The 22,133-nt window shown below is 44.3% G+C and overlaps 1 protein-coding gene across 3 annotated transcripts in view; it reads left to right on the top strand.

Moving 5' to 3' along the window:
• The window catches only part of B4GALT6 (beta-1,4-galactosyltransferase 6), a 124,151-nt gene that overhangs the window by 11,452 nt on the left and 90,566 nt on the right, over positions 1 to 22,133 (top strand). For all 3 annotated transcript variants that reach the window (XM_074352209.1, XM_045510378.2, XM_010946791.3), the window contains exons 2-3: positions 6,533 to 6,649; positions 11,157 to 11,270. In XM_074352209.1, the coding sequence (XP_074208310.1) occupies positions 6,533 to 6,649; positions 11,157 to 11,270 (231 nt within the window). The remainder of the gene's footprint in view (positions 1 to 6,532; positions 6,650 to 11,156; positions 11,271 to 22,133) is intronic.

Genomic DNA, 22,133 nt, shown 5'->3' with positions numbered 1-22,133 from the left:
TGTTAGTCTGTAATTTCATTGTCAGTTTCCTTGCTGATTAGATTAAAAATCTAATTGCATGCATTTTTCCTTGCCTGATTCCCTGATTTCCTCCTGGTTTTACTTTTTTCCAGTGTGGTTTACAACTCTTAGCTCTTCAGGCTCCTGTCATGCTTTGCAGAAGCTATGTGTTTATGTTAAGCGAATAATAGTGAATTCACAAATGACAGTGCTGAAAGTTATTGTGTGTTAGAGTCTATTCTTTGACTTATCAGCTAAGTTTAAACTAGGCTGAACTGATAATCTGGTTTTGTAAAATTACTTCCGATGTTTTAGGCAGTTTATGCTTCTTCAGGATTTTGGTTTTTTACAGAGGAATGCCCAGGGGCCCTTAGTTTCTGGTCCTCCTGCTTGGCAGTTGGTAGTCATTCAACAAATATTTATTGAATAAGGACATATCTCCACCCTGAACATCTTTCGTAAGACTGTTGGGAAAGTCAAATTTTATTTAAAATTATTTAACCTTAATGCCTATTCAAACACAAACAATAACCTCAGATAAGTTAAAAGTGTTCAACTACAGAGTGGAAGTGGTAAAAACACCTGTTGGGAAGAATATCTTGTTAACTGTCAGCGACTCCATGAGCGAAGGTTGAGCTGTTGGCTAAGGTCTGAAGTAGGTCTGTACTGTGATCGCTGTGTTCCTTATTGTGTGATAAAATGGGATTCTGAGCACAGAATTCTTCCATTCTGTTTACTAGACAGCCCGTGACTGACTGGAAAGATGGGGAGGAGGATATTATGATATTATGGGCCAATAATTATTTGCTCTGCAGATTTCCTTGAGCCCATACCTGGGTTTGAATTATTATCACCATGGTCAGATACACTGTTTAAATAGTGTTCTGACATAAAGGGAATCCTTTGTTTTCCAGCCTGGCACAAAGCCTAGAAGTTTGTTATTTTTTGTTTTTTAACTCAAGCAATGCTTTGGTCCTAGACAAAGTGTGAACTATGTATATTTTGTATATAGTCTGGCCTCATCCTGGGGTTTACAACATTATTATTAGAGATACTATATTTAGTTTTACAAACTTGGATGAGTAATTTCTGGGAACTTGTTGAACAAGGGGCCAGATGGGGGAAGAAGAAAACTAAAAAGCATGTGAAACACATATTTAAGAGATTATTGTGAGTTCTTAGAAATTCAGAGAATACCTGATTCAGATATCTGCAGTTATTATCAGGAGACACATACACACAGTGTTTTGCCTTTTTCTATATTGTTTGTTTCCTTACATGTTCTGTAGATAATATGGAAAACCGTTTCCTTTCCTGTAATTTTGAACTACCCTTCTGACCTCTCCTCGCATCAACTGAAATCTGTTTACCCCTCCTGTTGTCACTTCCTTCATAACTTTTTGCATGGAAGATTTTTCTGTTTTTTAATGGCTCCCTCTCCTCTAGGACTTTGAACCATTGCTTCTTCCAAATTGCTGCCCCTCAGAATCATCCAGCCAGTGCTTGAATCTTTTGTTTTTTCCCCTTCTGCCCTTCTCCTTTCTTTTTCTTTCTTTTTTTTTAATTGAAGCATAGTCAGTTTACAATGTTGTGTCAATATCTGGTCGAGAGCATAATAGTTCAGTCATACCTACACACACACACATATTTGTTTGCACATTCTTTTCCATAGTAGGTGGCTACAAGGTATCGAGTGTAGTCTAACCCTGTGCTGTACAGTGTAAACTTGTTTCTCTGTTTTCTGTATAGTAGTTTATATCTGCACACCTTGAACTCCTAATTTATCCGTTCCCACCCTCTTCCCCCCCGAATCTTGGTGTTTAAAAATTCTACCTCTGTGACTTCTGAGTTTGCTTTCTGATCTTGTGATGGGGAAGGTGTACCTGTACCCTGGGTGCTGTGGTCACTCCCTAGAGCTGCCGTACACACTACCACCCTCTGAGCAGCCTAAACCAGAAACGTGCCATCTCGCGGGTCTGGCAGCCAGAAGTTCTCAGCCAAGCTGTTGGCAGGCGTGTGCTCCCTCCGAGGGCGTTGGGGGAGCAGCCTGCCTTGCTCCCAGCTCTGGGTGCCTATTGGCATTCCGTGGCTTCCTAGGCTGGTGGCCAGATCTCTCTAACCCCAGCTTTCGTCCTCACGTTGCTTCCTCCAGTGTGTGTGTGTAAAATCTCCCTCTGCCTTTCTTTTGTATGAGCACTTGTCATTGGATTTAGGGCCAACCCAGATAATCTGGGATGATCTCCTCATCGCAAGAGCCTTAACTTAATTACATCTTCAAAGACTCCTTTTCCAAATAAGATAACATTCACAGGTTCTGGGAATTAGGATGTACACACATCTTTTGGGGGCCCCCATTCAACCTGCTACCTAAGAATTAAATGAAATATAATTATATGTGTATTTACGTATATTTATATATGGCGTTTGGCTCAGTGCCTAACAAATGTAGGTACTCAATGCATGTTAGTTAATTTCCCTTCTCTTCAGAGGCCCGTGTCCTGCAACATTATGTATCTGGGATGATTTTGGCCATTAGTACCCAATTCCCACTCCTCTCTGCCCCGCAGACGTCCTGTGGTGCCCATCGGGAAGTCTGGTCCTTGTCTTCCATCTTCCTTTATTGGCCTTCACTTTAAATTTCCTTTCCTCCCTCCACTCAGGCCACAGTCTTGCTCAGGTCTCTCCTTTTCAGAGAAAACTTCCCTTGACCTTGCTCTCACTCACATGCGGTGCTGAAACTCACTGCTTTCACTTTATCCACTTAACCCTTCACTAGTTTCCTTTTGTTTCCGTAATTTTGATGAAACTGCTCTCGTGAAGGCAGGGATCTCCTGGTAGCATTTTGTAACAGTCAACTGGTGTGGTAGAGCTGGACTGCTGGTGTGGGGCTTGGGGCTCCTCCACGTGCTACTACCTGTATGATCTTGAACAAGTTACTTAACTCCGTGCTTCAATTTCTTAAGCTGTAAATGGGAACGTTACGACCTACCTTGTAGAGTTGCTTGTAAGGATCACACACATGAGTGTGTGTAAAGAACTTCTAAGAATGCCTTGTGGAGTACACACTAAGTAGAAGCTTTTTTTTTTTTAAGGTGTTTTTTTTTTTTTTTTTAGTCTCTCTTCTTAGCCTCTGTGATGACACTTGACATGGGTGACGGGTCCCTCTTCGTTTGTCCAGTAGATCCTTCACCGCGTTCAAGCTCAGATTAATTCATCTTGGGCTCGTGGTGGCTCCTATCTATGGTCTATTTCCATGGTTCAGTACTTCACCTTCTTACCTCCTTTGTAGACAGTTTCTCCTGTGGTAATTCACCACCAGAGTTCCCACTTCTCCTTTTGTACGGACGTCTCCCCAGATTGTATTTGTAGTCCATCTGTCTTAGCTCCAGCACCGCGTTACAGCTTTGTGTGAGAATGCCCACCGAGCGTTGTCTCCTCTCGGGTCAGTGCTGACTGGTGTTTTGTTCAACGACTGGAGGCTGGCGGTGTGTTGCAGCGGTTAGGAGCTTGGATCAGAGGGATGTGTGTCTTGAGTCCTTCAGAGCCCAGGAAGTCTTTCCAGATCACTGCAGGTGTCAGTCTCCTTGACTTGAATACATACCGCGCTATCAGTGAGCGAAGCTGGATGTGGGAAAGGGTGGGGCATTTACAGCAAATGCATTTACAGCTGTCTTAAGGACAATGGGGCACCTTCATAGATCTCTTTCCTCATAAACGCAGGGTAGGATGCCTGGAAGCTGTTGCAAACTGTTGATTTTTGAAGTTTTTTTTTTTCTTAAGTTGTAGTTTTTTCCCCCCTGGAAAACAAACTAGATAAGTAAGTTAAATTTATGTCTTACAATGCAGAGGCAGAGAGCAAATGAACTAAATTAGAGAGCATGGCATGATTTTAATTAAGCAGTGGTCGTTTTTAGTGTGTTTCTGGGTTATCTTGAGACCCAACGGCAAGACTGGGAAAGATTTCCTTGTTTGTTTTCTGAAGTGTGGTTTCTTATAAGTTGGAATAGGAGTTTTAAGCAAGGATCTCCTGACATTCAAATAAGACGTTATATTTTATATTAATGATAATTAGCAGGATGTAGTTACTTGAGTATGGGTCATGGTAGTTTTATGATGTTTAAAATCAGATAGTAGGGACTGTTCCATGCTGGTTTCTTGTGCCTTGAGACACTTTGACACGTGGCCTTCCTCCTTAACAATGCCTCAATTTAAACACAGCTTCATTCCTTAATGGATTTTGATCTGTAGGGATTAAACCCATGTGGACCATTAACCTAAGGAATGTAACTCAATTAGCTGTAAATGATTTAAAATAAACTAATAGATTTTCCATTTGGAGATCTTGGTGTCTCACTTTGCTTTACTTTTTCTCCATCCATCTAACGAATAGTAAATGTATTCTTTTGGTAAATGGTTTACCTTTGTCACAGGTACCTGAGTAATTTTTCTTAAGGTTTGTTACCTGAGATTTTGAAAGTTTTTAGGACAATTTGATTATCCTTTTCTATACTGGATATTTTCCTTGTTTCGTATGTTTGACTTGATTTCAAGATTCAAACAGTTTTCTTTATAAGAGTAGGTGTGTTAATTAAAAGTAAAAGCTATATAGTTTTAAAAGGTTCTGTTTCCAGGACGTACAGTAATACACGTGTGTTCCTACTTAGCATGTCCTTGCTCAGGCCAGTTCTGTTTCCCCCAAGTCTGGGAAACAGTACTGGTCCTGGCTTAACCGGGGGCTCAGTCCTGCCTCTCCATGACAGGTTTTTTTTCCCCCCCAGTTTGGTGCAGAACAAATATTGTAGGATATTTACACCACTGATGACAGATCTCGTGTATAACTTTAGGATTAATTGACCTAAGACATTGTAAATCACTTTGGCATGAGTAATCTGTGTGATGTTTTTTGCCTGCGTCATTTCAGCTGAACTTGAGATCTTGGTTTAGGCAGGGCTGCTGATGTTACTTTGGCTTTTGCTGAACGATGTTCCCGCATTTTTTGGTTGGCTATTCTCTTTGTTTTCATTTTTCACTTTGTCTTGCTTCCCTTTTAAAGTCCACTAAAGAGCAAAAATATAGTAACAGCTTGTGGTGTTTGTAACCCTGGTGTAATACATTCAAGCTTAAGTAAGTTCAACCTCTTGCAGGGCTGCTTTCTAGAGAGGATGTAGACAGGCTCCTAAAAATGGTTGAGATAAAGCTTACGTGAAACCTGGATTTCTGTTTCTCTCTCTTTTCTGGATTGGAGGCTAGGGGAAAAGTATTCTTTTATTCTGCTCCTCTGTTACTTTTGTTTACTCTCTGCTCATTTGTACTTTGAGCAAGTTCACATTTCAAAAAAATGGGAAAGGAGGTGGCAGACATTACATTTTGCTCATTTCTCTGTTGCCATCTTAAAGAAGCAGACTGTGGGGCTCAAAATGAGTTGGCATTTTAAATTTTTTTTTCATTTGGCATTCATTTTTTTTTTTTTTGAGTGTCATTAATGTGTTCGGAGACAGCTTATCTTAAATTAAGGGTCATTAACTAACCTTGCGGTTTCTTGGTTTTGTCGTGAAAATGAGCCTCCGCCTCTTTTCTGAATGGAATTTATGGTCTTTTGGCTTTATGCTTGGAGAATAGTTAGAGTTGAAGGGGCTGGAGTGTGTGTGATGTTGCCATTTTTAGGTGAGGAAGCTGAGATCGATGAGCGGTCCAGTTACGGCCTGTGCTAGCCAAATCAGGACCAAGAAGGAAGGGTCTTTTGACTTTACCTCTGTGCCTCTCTGAGGAGGCTTGGCATCTCGAAAGGCAAGGATTTTTGTAATCTTTGTCAAGTTACCACTTTCTCTCAAAGGAATAAATTAGAAATTATTGTTGCAGTACTTAACTGCAGAGAATTAAATAAGCCAGCTCAGTTGAAAATGCCACAATGAGTTTGATTTTTGTCTGCTTTTACAGTCCTGGTAGGTAGATTTGTGACTGAAAGGCAGTGTAAAAGTTCCGAAATTACCAAAAGAGATACTAACTCTAGGTCAGCCTGCACCATGCCCCTTAAAGCATTGGGAACTTGCCAGATCCATATCCATCCTAGATACGATGACTTACAACGTATTTACAATTCAGTAAGGAATCCTCATCTTTGTAGAGTCTTTGGTTTGAGGGAATTAATAGAGAATTAGAGAAAGGGGATTTTAGGACCTTGTGATGGAGTCCTTGTAAAGAACGCTTCTTTGACATTTCTAAGTATATTTTATAGTAGAAAACGATGGATGGATAAAGGAATCGTGATATTTCAGTTTGTTCATGTGTTTGATGGACGGGTATGACTACTTTAATTCCTTCACTTTTATTGTTTTAAAAAGGGAGTTTGTTTTTGTAAGTTTTTGGTAGTAGGAAATAGTCATTTTGTATTTCTGTTTTCCCTTTGGACATGCTAGCTGAGTCAATTTGGGTTTATTGGGCAATTCCAAAATTCTGAATATTCTTTTTTTTTTTTTTCTAATTTTGTAAAAGCTTATGGAGTCATGATCTTCTCTCGTTTTTTCTTTTACAGCCAACACGTATCTCTTCATGGTACAAGCTCGGGGAATAATGTTGAGAGAAAATGTGAAAACAATAGGACATATGATCAGGCTGTACACGAATAAAAACACCACACTCAACGGTACAGGTAAGACCGCTTCCTGTTTAGTTCTTGCTTTGCGCCTGCTTCTTACCCTTGTAGTCACAGAGCCAGAAACCACGTCTCTTCGCTCTAGTTTTGCCTCCCAAGTACCTCCCTGTTAAAGACGAAGCTCTCCTGCTAAGTGTCCCGGGACAGCCTTGCACTGCCCCAGTCAGGACTGCCGCGTATTCCAGAATGTATAAAGACGTGATCACCACGGTGATGAGGGTTTTCTATAAAGATACTGAACGTTAATTCTTGCAAACAAAAATTAAACAAAGCATGAAAAACAGCTTGTGCTTTTCTCCTTCACCTCCCGTATTTAAGAGAAATTAACCCCAGAGAGAATGACTTACACTCATCTGCTCTGATACGGAGGAAGAAGGAGAAAGCGGAGTTGGAGTTGCAGCACGGAGGCCCTGCCATGTTCGTTTGTACTGAGCGGTTAGCATAGTTATACTGACTAGTTACTGGAGACACAACATTAAGAAGAATGTCCTCCCTTTACATGAAGATCTCTAGGCTTCTGGGAGAGATAGAAATGTAGATAGCTACTGAGGATGCAGTGATTTATTTCTGCACAGACTTGTACAGATAAAATCTGCCCAAAAGGAGATAATGGACAGTAAGGTAGACAAAGAGCTAATTGAGCTCCAGGGGGTAGTTGATTAACATGTATTGACTCGTTTAAAATTTAACACTTAGATTAGATCTTAAAAATTCTTATCACAAGAAAAAAAATTTACAACTACATGAGGTAACAGATATTAATTGGTTAGCCTTGTGGTAATCATTCACAATATATACACGTATCAAATCTTTATGTTGTACACCTTAAACTAATGCAGTGTTATGTGCCAATAAAAATAGTTTACAGGAAACATGAAATTTAACACTTAGTAGCAAATTGTGGTATTTCTAAGTACATTTGATTTCAAAAAGGAGTTTATAGCTCTGTGCCTGACTTTCTGAAGCATCAGATGTAAGGAGGTGTAGGTAATGTTTTTGTAAAGAAATCATGTACTTTCATAATCAAATGGTGCCTTGCCTTGTGGCCCATGGAGTCAGTCAAATTAGGAAGACAGAATGTATTCAGTGGATAATTACGGAAGCAGATGACGAGGGCCATACAATGTTAGAACTGGTAGGTTTGTTAGAAATAGCCCAGCATGCTTCCTCATTTGGTGGATAATGTTCGGAGACCGTCAGACATGGCCAGACTGACAAGCTAGCGGTAAACAGACTGGAACTCTCACTGAGTTTCTTTCTATTACCCACTTTAAGCTGCCTTTTGCAAGGAGAACAAAGCCTCGGGGAGGTCTCCTTTGGTCTTCTCCTCCTAGGGTCCAGTGAGAGCTGTCCAGCAGTTTTTATTCTGTCTCCTTTTCTCTGTGTGTGGCTCTGGAAGAGAGGACCAGGGCAGGAGCTCTGGTCTCACTGTGTTCTCATCCACTCATTAGGTGAGATAATGTCCGCATTTCACAGCAGTTGCGGTGGATCAGGCTCAGATGCATCTGTCACGCGTCACCTTGTAAAGCTCCTGATTTTGAAAGCAGTGGTTCTGCTCCGCGGGCCTAACCGCTTCTGTAGGAATAATGATTTTGTGAGTTTATTACAGCGTGGTCTCCAAAAGCTGAAATCATTGTTGGCTACATTGTCAGTTGTCAGGTGTTCATTTACAGTAAGTTTCTACTATGTTGTATGTATTTTATCAGATACTAGAAATCAAAAGCGTTCTGATTTCAGTTAAAAGAGATTTACAGAGACGAATGGCAGGGGGAGTACACAGTGCACTGGGATGCTGTAAGTACCACTGGACACAGTATGCAGGGGGCACAGTCTGGGAATAAGCTGAGATTCTTGTGATCATTTATAATGATGTGGCCAAGAATAACATGTTTAGCTCCAAAACTTTGTATTTAAAGGACATGAATATACTGATATGGCTTATCTCTAAGTTTTTTTTTAATTGGTTCTTTAAAAACTGATTAAAGTGGTCCATGGGTTCTTTTGTAAAAGATTCACTCACTCATTCTAGTACTAAAATAAAAGTGAAACAATCCTCCAGCCCTCCTGTTGCCACAAGACTCGCCAAAGGGAGCTCTTGTTCACAGGAGAAATGTCTGGGGAGCTTAAAACTTCTGTGAGTTAGGTGTGGGTTTATAGAAACATAGCATGTGCCTAATTGACAAGGCCCAAGCTTTACTGACAAAAATTAATAAATTATACATAATAAGAAAATACCCTTATTTAAAGTTAACTTCATGATATTAAGAAACTACTTTAGGATTGCCTAAGTGTTAATATTTATCTGCTTCAGGATTATAAGAAGATGTGCCTTTGGAACACAGGAAGGCAGTGGACTCCCAGGGACAGCCTTATTTATCTTCTATTTTCAGCTTCTACAAATACACAATTTAGAGTCCATGCTTAGCTAGCATCATAGGAAGTTCTCCCATAAAAGGAGAACTTTTTTTTTTTTTTACTATAACTTGAAATTTGGTAGATACCTAGGTATTTTTTTTAAAGCATTTAAAAAATAGTATCAGAACTTTATTGGACTTCCTTATATGTATTTTATGTTTGATATCTTTAAATCTTTGCAATATCTATGAGTGAGATGCAGCGTATGGGCCCCTGGAGGGGCTTCTGTGGACTTAGCATGTCTCCGTATGTGTTGGCACACGAAACAGTTAGTGTCCACCGAATCCCCTCCTCTTTGTCTTGGAGGATTTTCCTTGTCAGATAGCTTCCAGGCTCCTCTGGAGAAAGGCGTTGGAGAGGAATCTCTTCCTGGGGCCTTCTTAGTCCCTGGTGGAATAGGCCTTAGCCGTTGTAACCTCATTGGTCCCTGTGTAGGGACCCATGTTGGGGTTTTCTGGTAATACACTGACCTGACACATTACTGACACCTTGCCCAGTTCATAACAGGGATTCTGCTTAGCGTATCTGCAGGGTCCCTTCCAGCAGGTGGGCCTGAAGGTGGGGGATGTCTCTTTGCTCTGAGATGCCGTCTGGCTCCCAGGCTGCATCTGCATCAACTCTGTTTTGATGATGAATGAATATTTATGTTAGCCCAGGGCGTACAGGGGAAGTGTTTAGTTTTCTTGGACTTTTCTCACATACTTCATATTCAGTATCCAGGATCCTACGGTGCGAGGGCTTCACTTGTACAGTTCAGTAAGGAGATGATTTTGACCTTCAGCCTTTTGCTGGCTGGTCACTGGCAGACGGGCCTCTCTTTTAAGTCAGGTGCCTGTCCTCCTCCCTCATATCTCTCTTCGTGCGGGCCAGTCCAGATAGGGATCTCTCTCTCGCTGGAGCGGATTTCTGAAGACTGAAAGAGTATCTCCACGTTTTCCTAAAGTGTCTGCTAGAACTTCATTCCCTGTGGGTCTAGGGCTTGGGATCCAGAGGACAGATGGTCGTTTAATCAGCGGTTTCCATTTCTCGTCTCCTGCTGCATGTTGTCTCATTCTCTCAGACCAGCTTCCTCTTCACGTAGCCAGAAACTGGCAGCTCGTGGTTCCCAGACTGGCATCTCAGAGCTCTGTTCCAGAAAGGGACTGAAATGTGATCTCCTTGGTTCCAGGTTTAAAACTCTCAGGGCTCTGATTGCTCCAGGTTGGATTAGGGGCTCGTTCCTAAAGCAGTCACTTTATAGCTGAGGTTCCTGAATATGTACATCACGGGCCAGGGGTCATTCTAAGCACTATGTGCATTTTTTCTTTCTGAAATCTGAACGTGACAACATGAAGTGGGCACAGGTGTGAAACTTCATTGTCTCCCTGGACCACAGAGCTAGTGCGTGTTGGAGCAGAATTTAAACTCAGCGCTGGATTTGAGTGCTCTTGACCCCTCTGCTCCAAAACTTGCTGAGGCTAAAGTTAATGGACCTAATAATAGCTCCAGGGCTTCCCAGGGACTGCAGCCCACAGGTTGGGAATGACTAATTTAAAGATTTTAAAGGTTCTGTATTGCAGAAGTCATTTGAGTGGGTGAGTCTCAGTTTCCTAAGTGTAGGGTGGTGAGAAAGCATTACTCCCACGCCTGCGCTCTGTGGATGCTGGAAGCGGTGTGCTGTGGCTGGCTGGCTGTCCAGAACACCCTGGGCTGTTTGACAATGGGGGGGACATCCGGGTGTACTCTCACCCCTCCTTCAGTCTGGCTCAGCTGGGGGAGGGATGGGAGCAGGTGTCCTCATATGGTCGCAAATGCGCCTGCTCTGTGTGTCCGCACGGATCAGGCTGTGCTGCTCCCCAGACTTGTCCCAGGTTCCCCCCAGGAAATCACACCGAGAGGTCCCTTCTGGGAGCGGTGAAGGGTGAATGGGATAGTAGCCACGGCAGCTGTATTTTGCTTTTCTCTAGTTCTTTATAGATAATTGCTTTCAAGTGCTGCTACAGATTGCAGATTGTAGTCTTTTCACAGTGGCAGTGACATATTTCTTCCTAGGAGCAAAGAAAAAGGCAATTTTTTGGTTGTAACTTCTCTCTGTCTCTCTCCCTCTAAGATTATCCAGAAGGCAATAATTCAAGTGATTATCTTGTACAAACAACAACGTATCTTCCGGAAAACTTCACATATTCGCCATACCTCCCCTGCCCAGAAAAACTGCCTTATATGCGTAAGTGTCATCTAATTTTGACTTAACTATTGCTTGTCTTATAGTAAAATGATAAAAAATCACATGGTTTGAGTGCAGCACCCACACATCCCTATTGGGGGTCCTAATGTTCATACCAGGTTGCATGTTATTTGACTTTTGGAGGGGGAGGAGGACTGAAAAGCTAAAGAAAAGCTTACCCCTTACCCTGAAGTTGCCTCTATCGTGAGTTTGATGTGTATTCTTACTGGTGATTTTTAAGTTTATTTTTTACATAGATAAATGATAGAAAAGTATAATGTTTCAGAGGGTTTAAGAATTTATATAAATGGTCTTAAAATTACATTTCATTCTGTAACTTGCTTTCTTAGCAGTTTTTTGAGGACTGGACATGTTGCTATGTCCAGACCTATTTATTTCTTGGCTATTGTATGCTGTGTCTCTGAATAAATGCACTACATTTCATCTACCTTTTTCCCTGCTGATGGAAATTTGCACATTTTTACTCTCACAAGTCAGTGCTGTAAGGAACAACATTGTATGGACTTCCCTGTGCATAACTGCTGGGGTGTTCACGCTGGTTCACAGTTCAGACGTGGAATTGCCGGGCAGGCTGGTCTGGCTGCACTCCATGGCAGCTGAGCCAGCTCCTCTCCCCAGTAGCAAAGCATGAATGTACCACTCTCATACTGATGGACTTTCTACATTTTTGCTGTTCCTACAGATAAGACACTTTTTGCTGTTATGCTAAATAAAAAAGGGTATCTCGATTCAATTTTTACGTTCTTCATCATTAGTAGGCTTGAGTGAGTTTTCCTGTGTTTGTGAGTAGTTTTGGATTTTCTCTCCTGTGACTCGCTTGGTCACTGCTTTAGCGGTTTCTTATTGGTTAACTAGATTTTTGTATTGATCAGTGGGAGTGCTTTAGATTTGTTCTAGCAGGGACCTGTTGTCTGCTACATGTGTTGTAATATCTTTTCATAGTTTGTTTTTTCATTTTGTTCATTGAGTCTTTTATAGAAGTTTAAAATTACGATGTTTTCGAGGGTATCAAAAACATTAAAGGGTTTAGCTTTTTTTTTTAAGAAAGCTTTCCTTATTACCGCAAGGCCGTACAAATACTCTCTTTTAGTTCCTTCTAATAATTTTACCATTTTGTTTTTAATTTTTGTATATAATATGAGGTAGAGATCAAGATACTGTATTTTAAACTTTTTTTTTCAAAATTATGAAGGTCATACATTATCATTAAAAAAAAAACTCTAGAATCACTCAGAAGCCACATGGCTATTCTTTTGCTTTTTTTTTTTTCATTGTATGTGTCCCCCTCTCCCAATTTTAAGCATACTTTGTACATGTAGTATCTTGATTTTTATATAATTAAACATTCAAATAGACATTTTTGAATTGCTTATTTATCCATGTGTTTTAATGTTCCTCAGTACCTAAGTGTGTTTTTTTATGTCTTTTCATAACTTTTCTTTATTGTGGAAGTTAGCCTTTGCCTGTCACTTTTGTAGGATTTTTTTCAGCTTATTGTTGATAGATACTATATATCTACAATAAAAAGTAAATTCAGCTTTACGTTAGGGTACACCAGAATCACTTAGGCAATCTTATAAAACAGATTGCTCTGCCCCACCCCCAGAGTTTCAGATTCAGTAGACCTGGAGTGGGGCCTGAGAATTTTTATTTCCAACAGGTCCCCAGATCATGTTGGTGCTGGTTATCCCTGGGCCCCAGACCCACTGATCCAGAGCAGATCTTGGCCACACCGTGGCCTGGGGGTGGGAGGGTCTTTATAATTCTTGGGCCCAACTCCTAAGTTTCTCATTTTCTCAGTTGGATGTGGGGCCTGGGTATTTAAAACAAAATTCTCAGCTGCTTGTACTATTGTTATCTTCTTGCTGTCCTGTAATAAGAGAATGAAGCCATGGCTTTTGTGGCTATTTGTCATTACTTTGTTATCACAGTCTTGGTTTTCTAAAAAATGAATGTTTTCGTCTGTGCAGTACTGAAACCACTGGGTCATGTTCTGCTGAAATACTGATTACAATAATTTCATTTTCATAATTTGCATATGCGAGGGCTTATAGTTTAAGGAAATCTTTCTGTTCTTGCTTTAGTTGCCATTTTCCTAATTAGTGCTTCATGGGTACTAATTAAACTCTGTTTCATAGCATCTCCCCGCCAGGCCCCCGGTTCATAAATGCTCCCATCAAGGGCTGGAAAGGTCGTGTTGTGGCTGCCACTCATTGCCTTTCACTGAATATCTTAGTGCTCCTGCTCCTTCTCTCTGCTTCCCCCGGAGTCTCACATTCTTCTACAAGGGGGGATCCTACCGGTTTGGTCAGCCACCTTTTCACGGAAGGTCTCCTCCTGGCTTTGCGTCCAGCACCAGTCTCTTGTCCAGTTAGCTGTGGCCAGAGCAGTGGAGTTATGTGATAGAAAATATGGCCGTGCACAGATAACTCCTTAGGAAGAGGCCACGGGTACAGAGAGACAGCCTCTGCCAAGAGGGCCTTGCATGAGCCATCCTGGAGAGACCCTTCCCTAAGTGTGTGACCTCTGCAAAGCAGAGCCTCGGTTTACCTATGTGTAGAAGCTGGAATTCTAATGTCGACATTACAGTGTTGGGAGGGTCAAAAGCAGCGCAGCATTTGAAGCTTGATAGATGTTAATTGGATACCCCCTTTCTTTTTCCTCATCTCTTTGAGTGATGGAACCAGGTTTTACAGTGATCAAGGGAGCGAGGAACCTAGGAGAAATGTGTGGAGTTAAGGCATTTTTTACTTAGCTATGCATCCTTAATGTATTTTTAATTAACAGATTATTTCCCATTTTGATGATCGAGAACAGCGTAATAAAATACCTAAGTGTAAAAATCTTACTGTAGTATCACATGAAGTAATTGAATACAATGCCTCCCCAAATCATAGTTAAGGAAAGTCTGTGTAAGAAGATGATGCACTTAGTTGAAAACCATTCAAGGGTGAATGGTACTGAGTTTTCCTATAATCAGCGAAAGTGAAGCTAAGCCTTAAAATTGGTGTTTGATTATCTAGCTGTAACTTCTCTTTGATTTTTACTGACACTGGGTTACCATAAAGTCTGCACTTTCCCAGCTGGAATTCAGATAAAATTGATTTCATGGATTTCAGCAATATTTCACATTCAATCAGTTACCCAATAAAATCTATTTTAAATGTTATTTATTCAATGTAAGTGAACACTTCTTTGCTACTGTTAGTATTTATAGCTTCTCCAGAGGGCAAATCCACTTTCAGCTTTCCTCAATTTATGTGAGATGCTCCGTGCTAACAATTCACTTTATCTAGAGCTGAAAAATAGTAAGTGCTTAGCATGGATGTTTTGATTTTTCTGGGTGAGGTTAGAGATGGAAAATGTCGGTTGTGCACTTTGTATTAAAATGAAGGTAGACTTACCTGTAGATTTCCTAATTCTATTCAAATAGAATGCATTTGCAGTGGCTTTTATTTATTTTGTCCTTAGTGTTCTTGGAATAGTTCCCTTTTTGGTTTAACCCTGATAGTTTCTATAGTTCCTAGCCCTGGGAATGTAACAAAAGCAACAAGGACTCTTCAAGTTGAGTTTAAAAAGTTCAAGTGAAAATCAGCAAAGAGGGAAAAGACAAGGAAGTAACCTTCAGAGAACCTCAGATAATGCTTACCGTAACAAACTGTCTTGCCTACATCTATTGTTTAAAAAAAAAAAAAAAAAAGAGCTTCTAGAGCCATTTTAGAGTCCGGGAGCAGCCGTGCAGAGCGCTGTGTGGTTCGCAGGGCAGTGGGGGAGGAGCGCCGCCGAGTGTGCCCCTGCCTGTGCTGGAGCCGGCAGTGCGCCCACAGAAGGGCTTGTGATGTGCCGGACGTGAGACAGCCATTCATCCTGGAAGGGCCACGAGGGGCTCCCTGCGGGGATGGGAGGAGTGACCTGGGCACGTGCGGTGGCCGTGGTGTCGACAGGAGGCGGTGCCGGAAGGAAGTGCAGGGCGTCTGGCCAGATGTGGTCCCTGCTAGGGATCAGGGTTACTCTCCAGGTTTCTGGCTTGGTGGCCATTAACCAAAACAAGGATTGCAGGATCGCATCGCACTGGGAGAATGGGGAAGTTAATGATGCGGTGTTGGGCCTGTCCATTTACAGCTCAGGAGAGTTCATGTGGGCTCTGAACTTCATCAGAGAGATCGGGGCTGGAAATGAGCAGACGTGAGACTGGAGGAAGGCTCAGAGTGGGTCTCTGGAGGCCATCAGCACCCAAGGGGCGAAGGGTGGTCTGCAAAGAAGGGAAAACGGCCAGGGACATAGAGGGGTCAGAGAAGGTGTCCCAGAGGCCAACAGGGAGAGGGAGAGGGTTCCACCTTGTCACCTACCTCCAAGCGGGTAGAATGAGGAGCTGTGGAAGGCCATTGAATTGGGCCAGTGGAAGACTCACAGGGACACAGCCAGCAGCGTTTCAGTGCAGTGTGAGGTGAGAAGCAAAGTGTACCGCCTGAGAAGTGACTCAGCAGTATGTCAAAACTAATTGGCTTAAAACAAAGAGGTTTGGTGGGAAAGCGAAGGAGACTGGGGGGGAAGGGGAGGATGTTTTGGGAAGAGATGGACTTCAGTGAGTTTTAGGCATTACGAAAGAAACCGTGGACAGATGAGATGGGAAGTAAAGGGGGAGGGGTACCCAGGGAGCCTGGATTCTGGAGGAAGTGATGAACGGCAGAGAGGGAGGAAGTGCTGGGGTTCCAGGCCTGTCGCTTCTATGTTCTTAATAAAGCAGGAGGCCACACGTAGGAGGGGGTAGCCAAGAAGGATGGAGCAGCTTGAAAGGGAGGAGTAAATATTTAAAAAGTTGTTGTAGGGAGTGCAGTGTGGAGTCAATCAATCATAAATGAAAAGGTGCTGATTAACTGGTTAGCCAAGAGCACCCTTCCCCCAGTCCCTGGCGGGGGGGGGGGAGGGTTCAAAATGTACAAATAATGTGACACTTGTTTCTGTTGAAAGCTTATTATGTTTAAGGCAATAAATTGGATATTGTCATCTAAATGATGGGATTCATCTGTGTGTTTATGTGATTTTCTTCAGTGGTAATTTTTGGGTGGAGAAGTTGAGCATGGAAAAGCATGTGTGGCAGGTCAGAAGGGGAGGAGAAACAACAGTGTTTGTGAGTGTATTGGTGTGTCTTAGTCTGTTTGGGCTGCTGAAGCAAAAATCCCCTAGACTGGAGGGCTTAAATGGCAAATATTAATGCCCACAGTCCTGGAGGCTGGAAGTCTAAGATCAAGGTCGCTCAGGTTTGGTGTCTCGTGAGGGTCCAATTCCTGGTTCATAGATGGCCATGGAGGAAGGGGCAAGGGAGCTCTCTGGGGTCTCTTCTTTAAGGGCACTAATCTCATTTGTGAGGGCTTCATCCTCATGATGCAGTCACTCCCCAGAGGCTCTACCTCCTAACACTACCACGTTCACGGTTAGGATTTCAACATATGAACTTGGGGGGTTGAGGGGGATGAACAAACATTCAGTCCATCGCAAGATGCTGTGATTGGGTGAAACTTGTGGAGCTGTGTTTCTCTGAGTGGTCCAGAGATGATCTGCTTTAAGAGGAAAGGGAGTCCATGAAAAGGTATCAGGCCCCAGAACACCTGGATGGCACAGAGTTAGGCTCAGAGGCTGAGCAGCCAGAGCAAGGCCCAGGCCACTCTGAAGCATCTCCTGCTGCCGCTAGGCAGAGCTTGCAGACCCCACCAGCAGTGCTCAGGTCTGGGGACCAGAGGCGCCACTCTGGGGTCCCCTAAAGCCAGAAGCGTCTGCCTCCACTTTCACTGAAGGATAGTTTCATGAAGTGCCCATGTCCTCGTGTTCTTCACGTCTGCCTCAGGATCTCCTGCTGGTGCCTCTGGTCACCTGGCTGCTTCTGTCTGCTGGAGGGGTTGGGAGAGTGGGTTTCGGCTTCTTTTTCTGGGAGGCAGGACTCAGCGGTGGGCACTTCAAGCCCCTGAAGTGCACTCAGATAAAGCTGGGTGCCCATGCCCATCTGCTGACACAGGAGCCCTGAGGGTGCATCAGGGGCCTCCGTGCTCAGCAGGCAGGCCTGGTGATTCTTAGCCACTCCACCCAAGTCAGCCAACTGCTTAGTTAGGAGACCAGGTAGACAGGAGAAATGGCAGTACAGCAGAGAGATCAAAGCCAAAGCTGGCTGGCTTTCAGCTCTGGCCCTGCCCGTCATTTCTAGGTGACAGTGATGCTCAGGGGGTGAATACAGAGCTGGGTGTGACAAGGGTGGTGTACAGGGACGGGAGGGCTCCTGTCAGTGAATGTGGCTGGATATTGAAAGGTGGTTTGGCTAAAAGTCGTAAACTTCCCAAGATGTAGATTGATGAAAGAAGGAAATAAGGATTTTTTGTGGGGTGTAGGCATGAGTCTTCAGAGTATCTTATGCCTGTCCCTAAGACTGTAGACCTCAGAAAGCAGATACTTAGTACAGTTTGAAAGGAAAAACAGTGTCTTAAGTTGAGAAGTGGAGGTGATATTCTAGAAAAGACGTTGAGCTACAGTATATGGAAACTTCTTGGCAATTGAATGGTTCCAGGAAACATATTTGAAAAGGCTGGAGGAGTATGTGACATACCATATTTTCAAGACAAGACACATCACTCATTTCATAATGGCTTTTGGGCAACAAGAAAGAAGCAGCACATTAAATGCACACACACTGACTCACTGTCGGGTATGTCCCTTTGTCAGAATGCTAAAATGTGAGTGACAGGTGTCTCAGAATGGAAGAAATATGGTAAAAGAGTGGTGGTGGACTATGACATCAAAGGAGGTCGTCAGCTTATCCATAGTCAGGGGCTAGAGAGCAGTTTGGAAGAGAGTGATGAATAGTGTGAGGCCTCCAGGGGTGGACCAGACGCTTACAGGGGGCATGGCAAGGCAAAGCTGGGAACGGATGGCAAATGGTGTTAACTGGAGATTACGGGCAGTCATTCAGAGTAAAGCAGGAAAGAAGAGCGAGCGGGGAGGACACCGGGTGTCAGGACTGTGTGTTGTGACCAGGACTGGGTGATCAGAACTTGGCTGTCAGGAGGCTATCACTTTGGGTTGTCTACGTGTGGGACAGCTTTTGTACAGATGTCTTCAAGGCATATTTTAGCCCCTGATGGAGCCAAGGAGTGGAACCGCAGGGAGGAAGGACGCAGGGAAGTGAGACGGGATTGGCCGCGGCCAGGTCTGCCGTCGGCTTGTCTGTTCACCCACCCACCCCATGTCCGGTCGCTGCACTCAGCACTGGGGGTGTGTGAATAAAACCACTCTGGTTAGACTACTCCGATGTGGTCACTTCAAGAGTAGTTGAGTAAGACATCACTTGTGTACGTAGACGTTATAAAGTTCCAGGACCTGAGAAGCCTAAAGAAAGCACTGGAAGTGGGCAGTTTCTAGTGTCGCCTTCCAAGGGGCCATGAGTGAGGTGGCCCCGGTAACGTTTCAGCCTCCGAGCTGCCCTCGGTGGGTCGGCAGCCCAGAGGGTGGGGCAGGAAACTTGCTACCTGACCGTAAAAATCGTTTTCTGACTTTGGAAAGGAATTCACGCGATGGGATAGTTCTAGAGGGAGTTCCAGTCTTCCTCTGACAGTGCCATCAGGTCTTTGGGCTGTGAACACTGGAAACCCTGCGGGTAAAACAGAAACAAGAGCCCGAGCCTCCAGAACTCGGCCTTAGATGCCAGCAAATGGAGGTGAGCCCCAGGCTGAGGGAAGGGGATGCTGAAACGTGTTGATTTATAAAGACAACAACCCTTTGGCTGGAGATAAGAGGCCTTGGTTACATTTTACTTGAAATGTAAGAAAAAACGTAAATGTAGGTAATTCACATGTATTGAGTGTTTGTTATTTGAAGAATTATATTTTAATAGAAAAAAATAGTGTCCCGAATCACGCGCGTCACGTGATATGTTGTGATCAGGTCCTGCTTCCCAAAGCGGGCGGCATGGTTGCAGGTCTCGCCCGATCAGGGTTAGGAAATTATGGTGAATGTCCCACGTGGTCAGTGGTGCTGCTGATTTAGTCCCTCTGACACGAACAGAAGTAGCTGGTTCCCTGGCTCTGTTGCCGAGACCGAGAGGTAGCTCACCATTGACTGTCTTCCTCCACTTTCCCTTTGGCGAAGTGGCAGCCCCTCCTCTCCAGGTGCCCACTTCTCCTGCTCTTTCTTTTCTAAGCCCCATCCCACCTTCCAAATGATGAAAAATACGGATTTGATAAATTACATTGTTTACATTTGGATGCTGATTGATTACACCCCTGGGTAAATAGACTTAAGCCAATAGACATATTTTTCGACCTTTTCATCTCTAACTGGGGAAACAGAGCCCGGGTGCCCCCTGGAAAACCTCAGGCGCAGCACCGGGTGAAGGTGGGGTGCTCTCTGAGGAGCTCTCTGGGTCCTTGCTCTTCAGTTGCCCTTGAAATCGCAGCAGGCGAGGTATAGGGGGCTGCTGGCCTGGCTGGTTGCTTTACGTCTTTATGACTAGAGCAGGATGCAGCCTCTCCTGTCTTTAGAGCTCTGGCATGCTTTCTTGAGCGAGCGAAACCTGGCAGGGACACCTGGTATATAAAGAAGATGAGAGTAGCCTTAGTGGGTGCAGTGGGGGGACCCTACCTCCTCCCTCTCCCGACCACAGGCTCACCTTGAGAGCTTCTTTCCACTGAGGATAGTTTGGAAACCATGTTACCACTGGCTTACCTACTCTGTGCCTCTTCCTGGCCATACGTCCTCCCTTCACTTCCTATGCAAGGGAGTAAGTTTCCTGTCTAATACCATGTGCTGAGTAGCTCAGGCTGGTGCATTAAATTAAGAATATGCAGGTTACGACCTGTTGAATGAGGAGCCACCCACACAAGGTTGGCAGGTCGCTCTCCCAGCATCTGAGCTCCCACTTTTGGAAAGCGGAGCCCATAGGGATGTTTTGATGGAAGGTGCAGTTTCAATACACCCACACAAAGGAAGGAGACTCACAAGATTTATTACTTACAGATCCCAGAAACTGGTTGGTGTTGGGAGGGGGGTGGCAGCAAAGAGCTGGTGGGAAGGGCAGTCTTCCATCCCAGGAGATGGAGAGCAGGGCAGCAAGCGCCTATGACTTACAGGGTGGTTGGGGTGGAGGTCACTAACTTTTCTGGGGCTTTAGTCTAAGTGCTTATTTTAAAAGGTGCCTCTAGAAAAGTAAAGTGTGAATTTATGGTGAGAAGCCTAAGCTCGAGCCCTTATCTAAATGTCCAGACCCTGGGTGTGGGCAGGGTTATCACACGGTGAAATGTCTGGGCAGCAACTCAGAAAAACAAAAGTTGTTTTTCTCGTCGCAATAGATTCTGTGATGCCTCAGCATTAATCTTCAGGGCAGGTCGGAGGCACTGTCTGGACAGTGGAGATACGAAAAGCCACTGTGGTAGGGTTTTTGGTCAGCCAGCACATGAAGCATTTGAGCAAAGCAAAAATGCCATTAGTAATGTCAGCAGACAAATGACAGTTTGAAATCCTGTCATGTCTGTAACCGTCTGCCCCATTAGTGGGGGTAGCCACGAAAATAAATCACAGGGCTTGGATAAGGTTAAGGTCAGTATTTGATTAAAAACTTGGGTGAGGTTGTGGGATATTAGTACTGTTGGGCCATCTTTTGTGAGTTTGTCTGAATTTGTCCAGGATTATTAATATCCACGCAGCAGGTCAGTGCCCTTTACAGCACATACACCTCCTTCCTGGGCCAGTGAGTAACCTAGAGCTACATGGTTATGCAGGCTGTCTGCTACAGAGTCACGATGCTGCTGCATTAAGGCTGGGCTTTGGCCAGGGTGGCTCACAGGTTAGAGTCTGCCTTAATGTTTGTTCTTTCATGCCCGGTGTGGTGGCTTCTTGAGGCACCTCCTTCCCCGTGAGGATAGTCGCAGACCTACTCTCAGTATGATGGGGGTGGACACTGCATGCTTTTGATGGAAGGGGGCAGAAAGAGAGATGGTTTGGGGGCCCTGTTCAGTGATGTGATGGTGGTCCCAGGGAGACTGAAGTTCGTTAGTGTGGACAGACAGGACTCGGGGCCGCACAGAGGCAGGGACTTGGAGGGGGAGGAGGAGGAGGAGTGCAGTGTGGAGAACTGCATGTGTGTGGCGGCCCCTGGGGCCTGGAGCTTGATCAGAGAAGCTGGAAGGAGTTGAGGTTTCCCCCAGATGGCTGATCTGCAAGACCCACGACCACTGGGGCTGTGCTCCGTGGGGTCACATGTGGGTCATATCCTCCATGTGGTCAGCGCATCCATCCCATGCCAGGAAGGGGTAGGGCCAAAGGTTTTCAAGAAAGATTATTCCGATAGTGCCGTCCAGTGGAAGCCGAGTGCCTTCTGCTCTCCTGGCTCTTAGGCCTTGCAATTTCTAGGGTGTCCTTCACTTATGTTTGGAGGGGTTCAGGAGAAGCACTGTAATTGGGCTCCAGTGTCAGTGAGAGCAGTAAAAGGTCATCTGTTATGTGTGTCCCAGTGGATAATTAGGTGAACAGGCGATTGTCTCCTGGAGGAGGGACAAGCTCGGGTGACTGCTGGGTCCTGGGGGCAGGGGCGTGGCAGCTGTCCCTCTCAGAGGTCAGGGTGCGGGATCCCAGAGTCTGTTGCCGGGGCTGGAGCATCTCCCCTTTGGGAAGGAACCACAGTCTTCCTGAAGAGCCCGCAGGGCCTGAACAAAGGCTTCTAACGTGTGTTCGGCTGTCTGGAGACTGTCATCAGGGGTGCTGATCCCCGGAGCTGCCGGTACCAAGAGCTTGCTGGTCATCTGGTGAGGGAGATTGGGCTCCTTCCTTCTGTCCTTGTGGGCTCAGGTGGCTTGGAGGAGT

Source organism: Camelus bactrianus, chromosome 24 (genome assembly GCF_048773025.1).
Source record: "Camelus bactrianus isolate YW-2024 breed Bactrian camel chromosome 24, ASM4877302v1, whole genome shotgun sequence".
In the NCBI taxonomy this organism is placed as follows: Eukaryota; Metazoa; Chordata; class Mammalia; order Artiodactyla; family Camelidae; genus Camelus; species Camelus bactrianus.
Note: the sequence above shows the minus strand (reverse complement) of the source record. Positions and strands in the feature narration are given on the sequence as shown.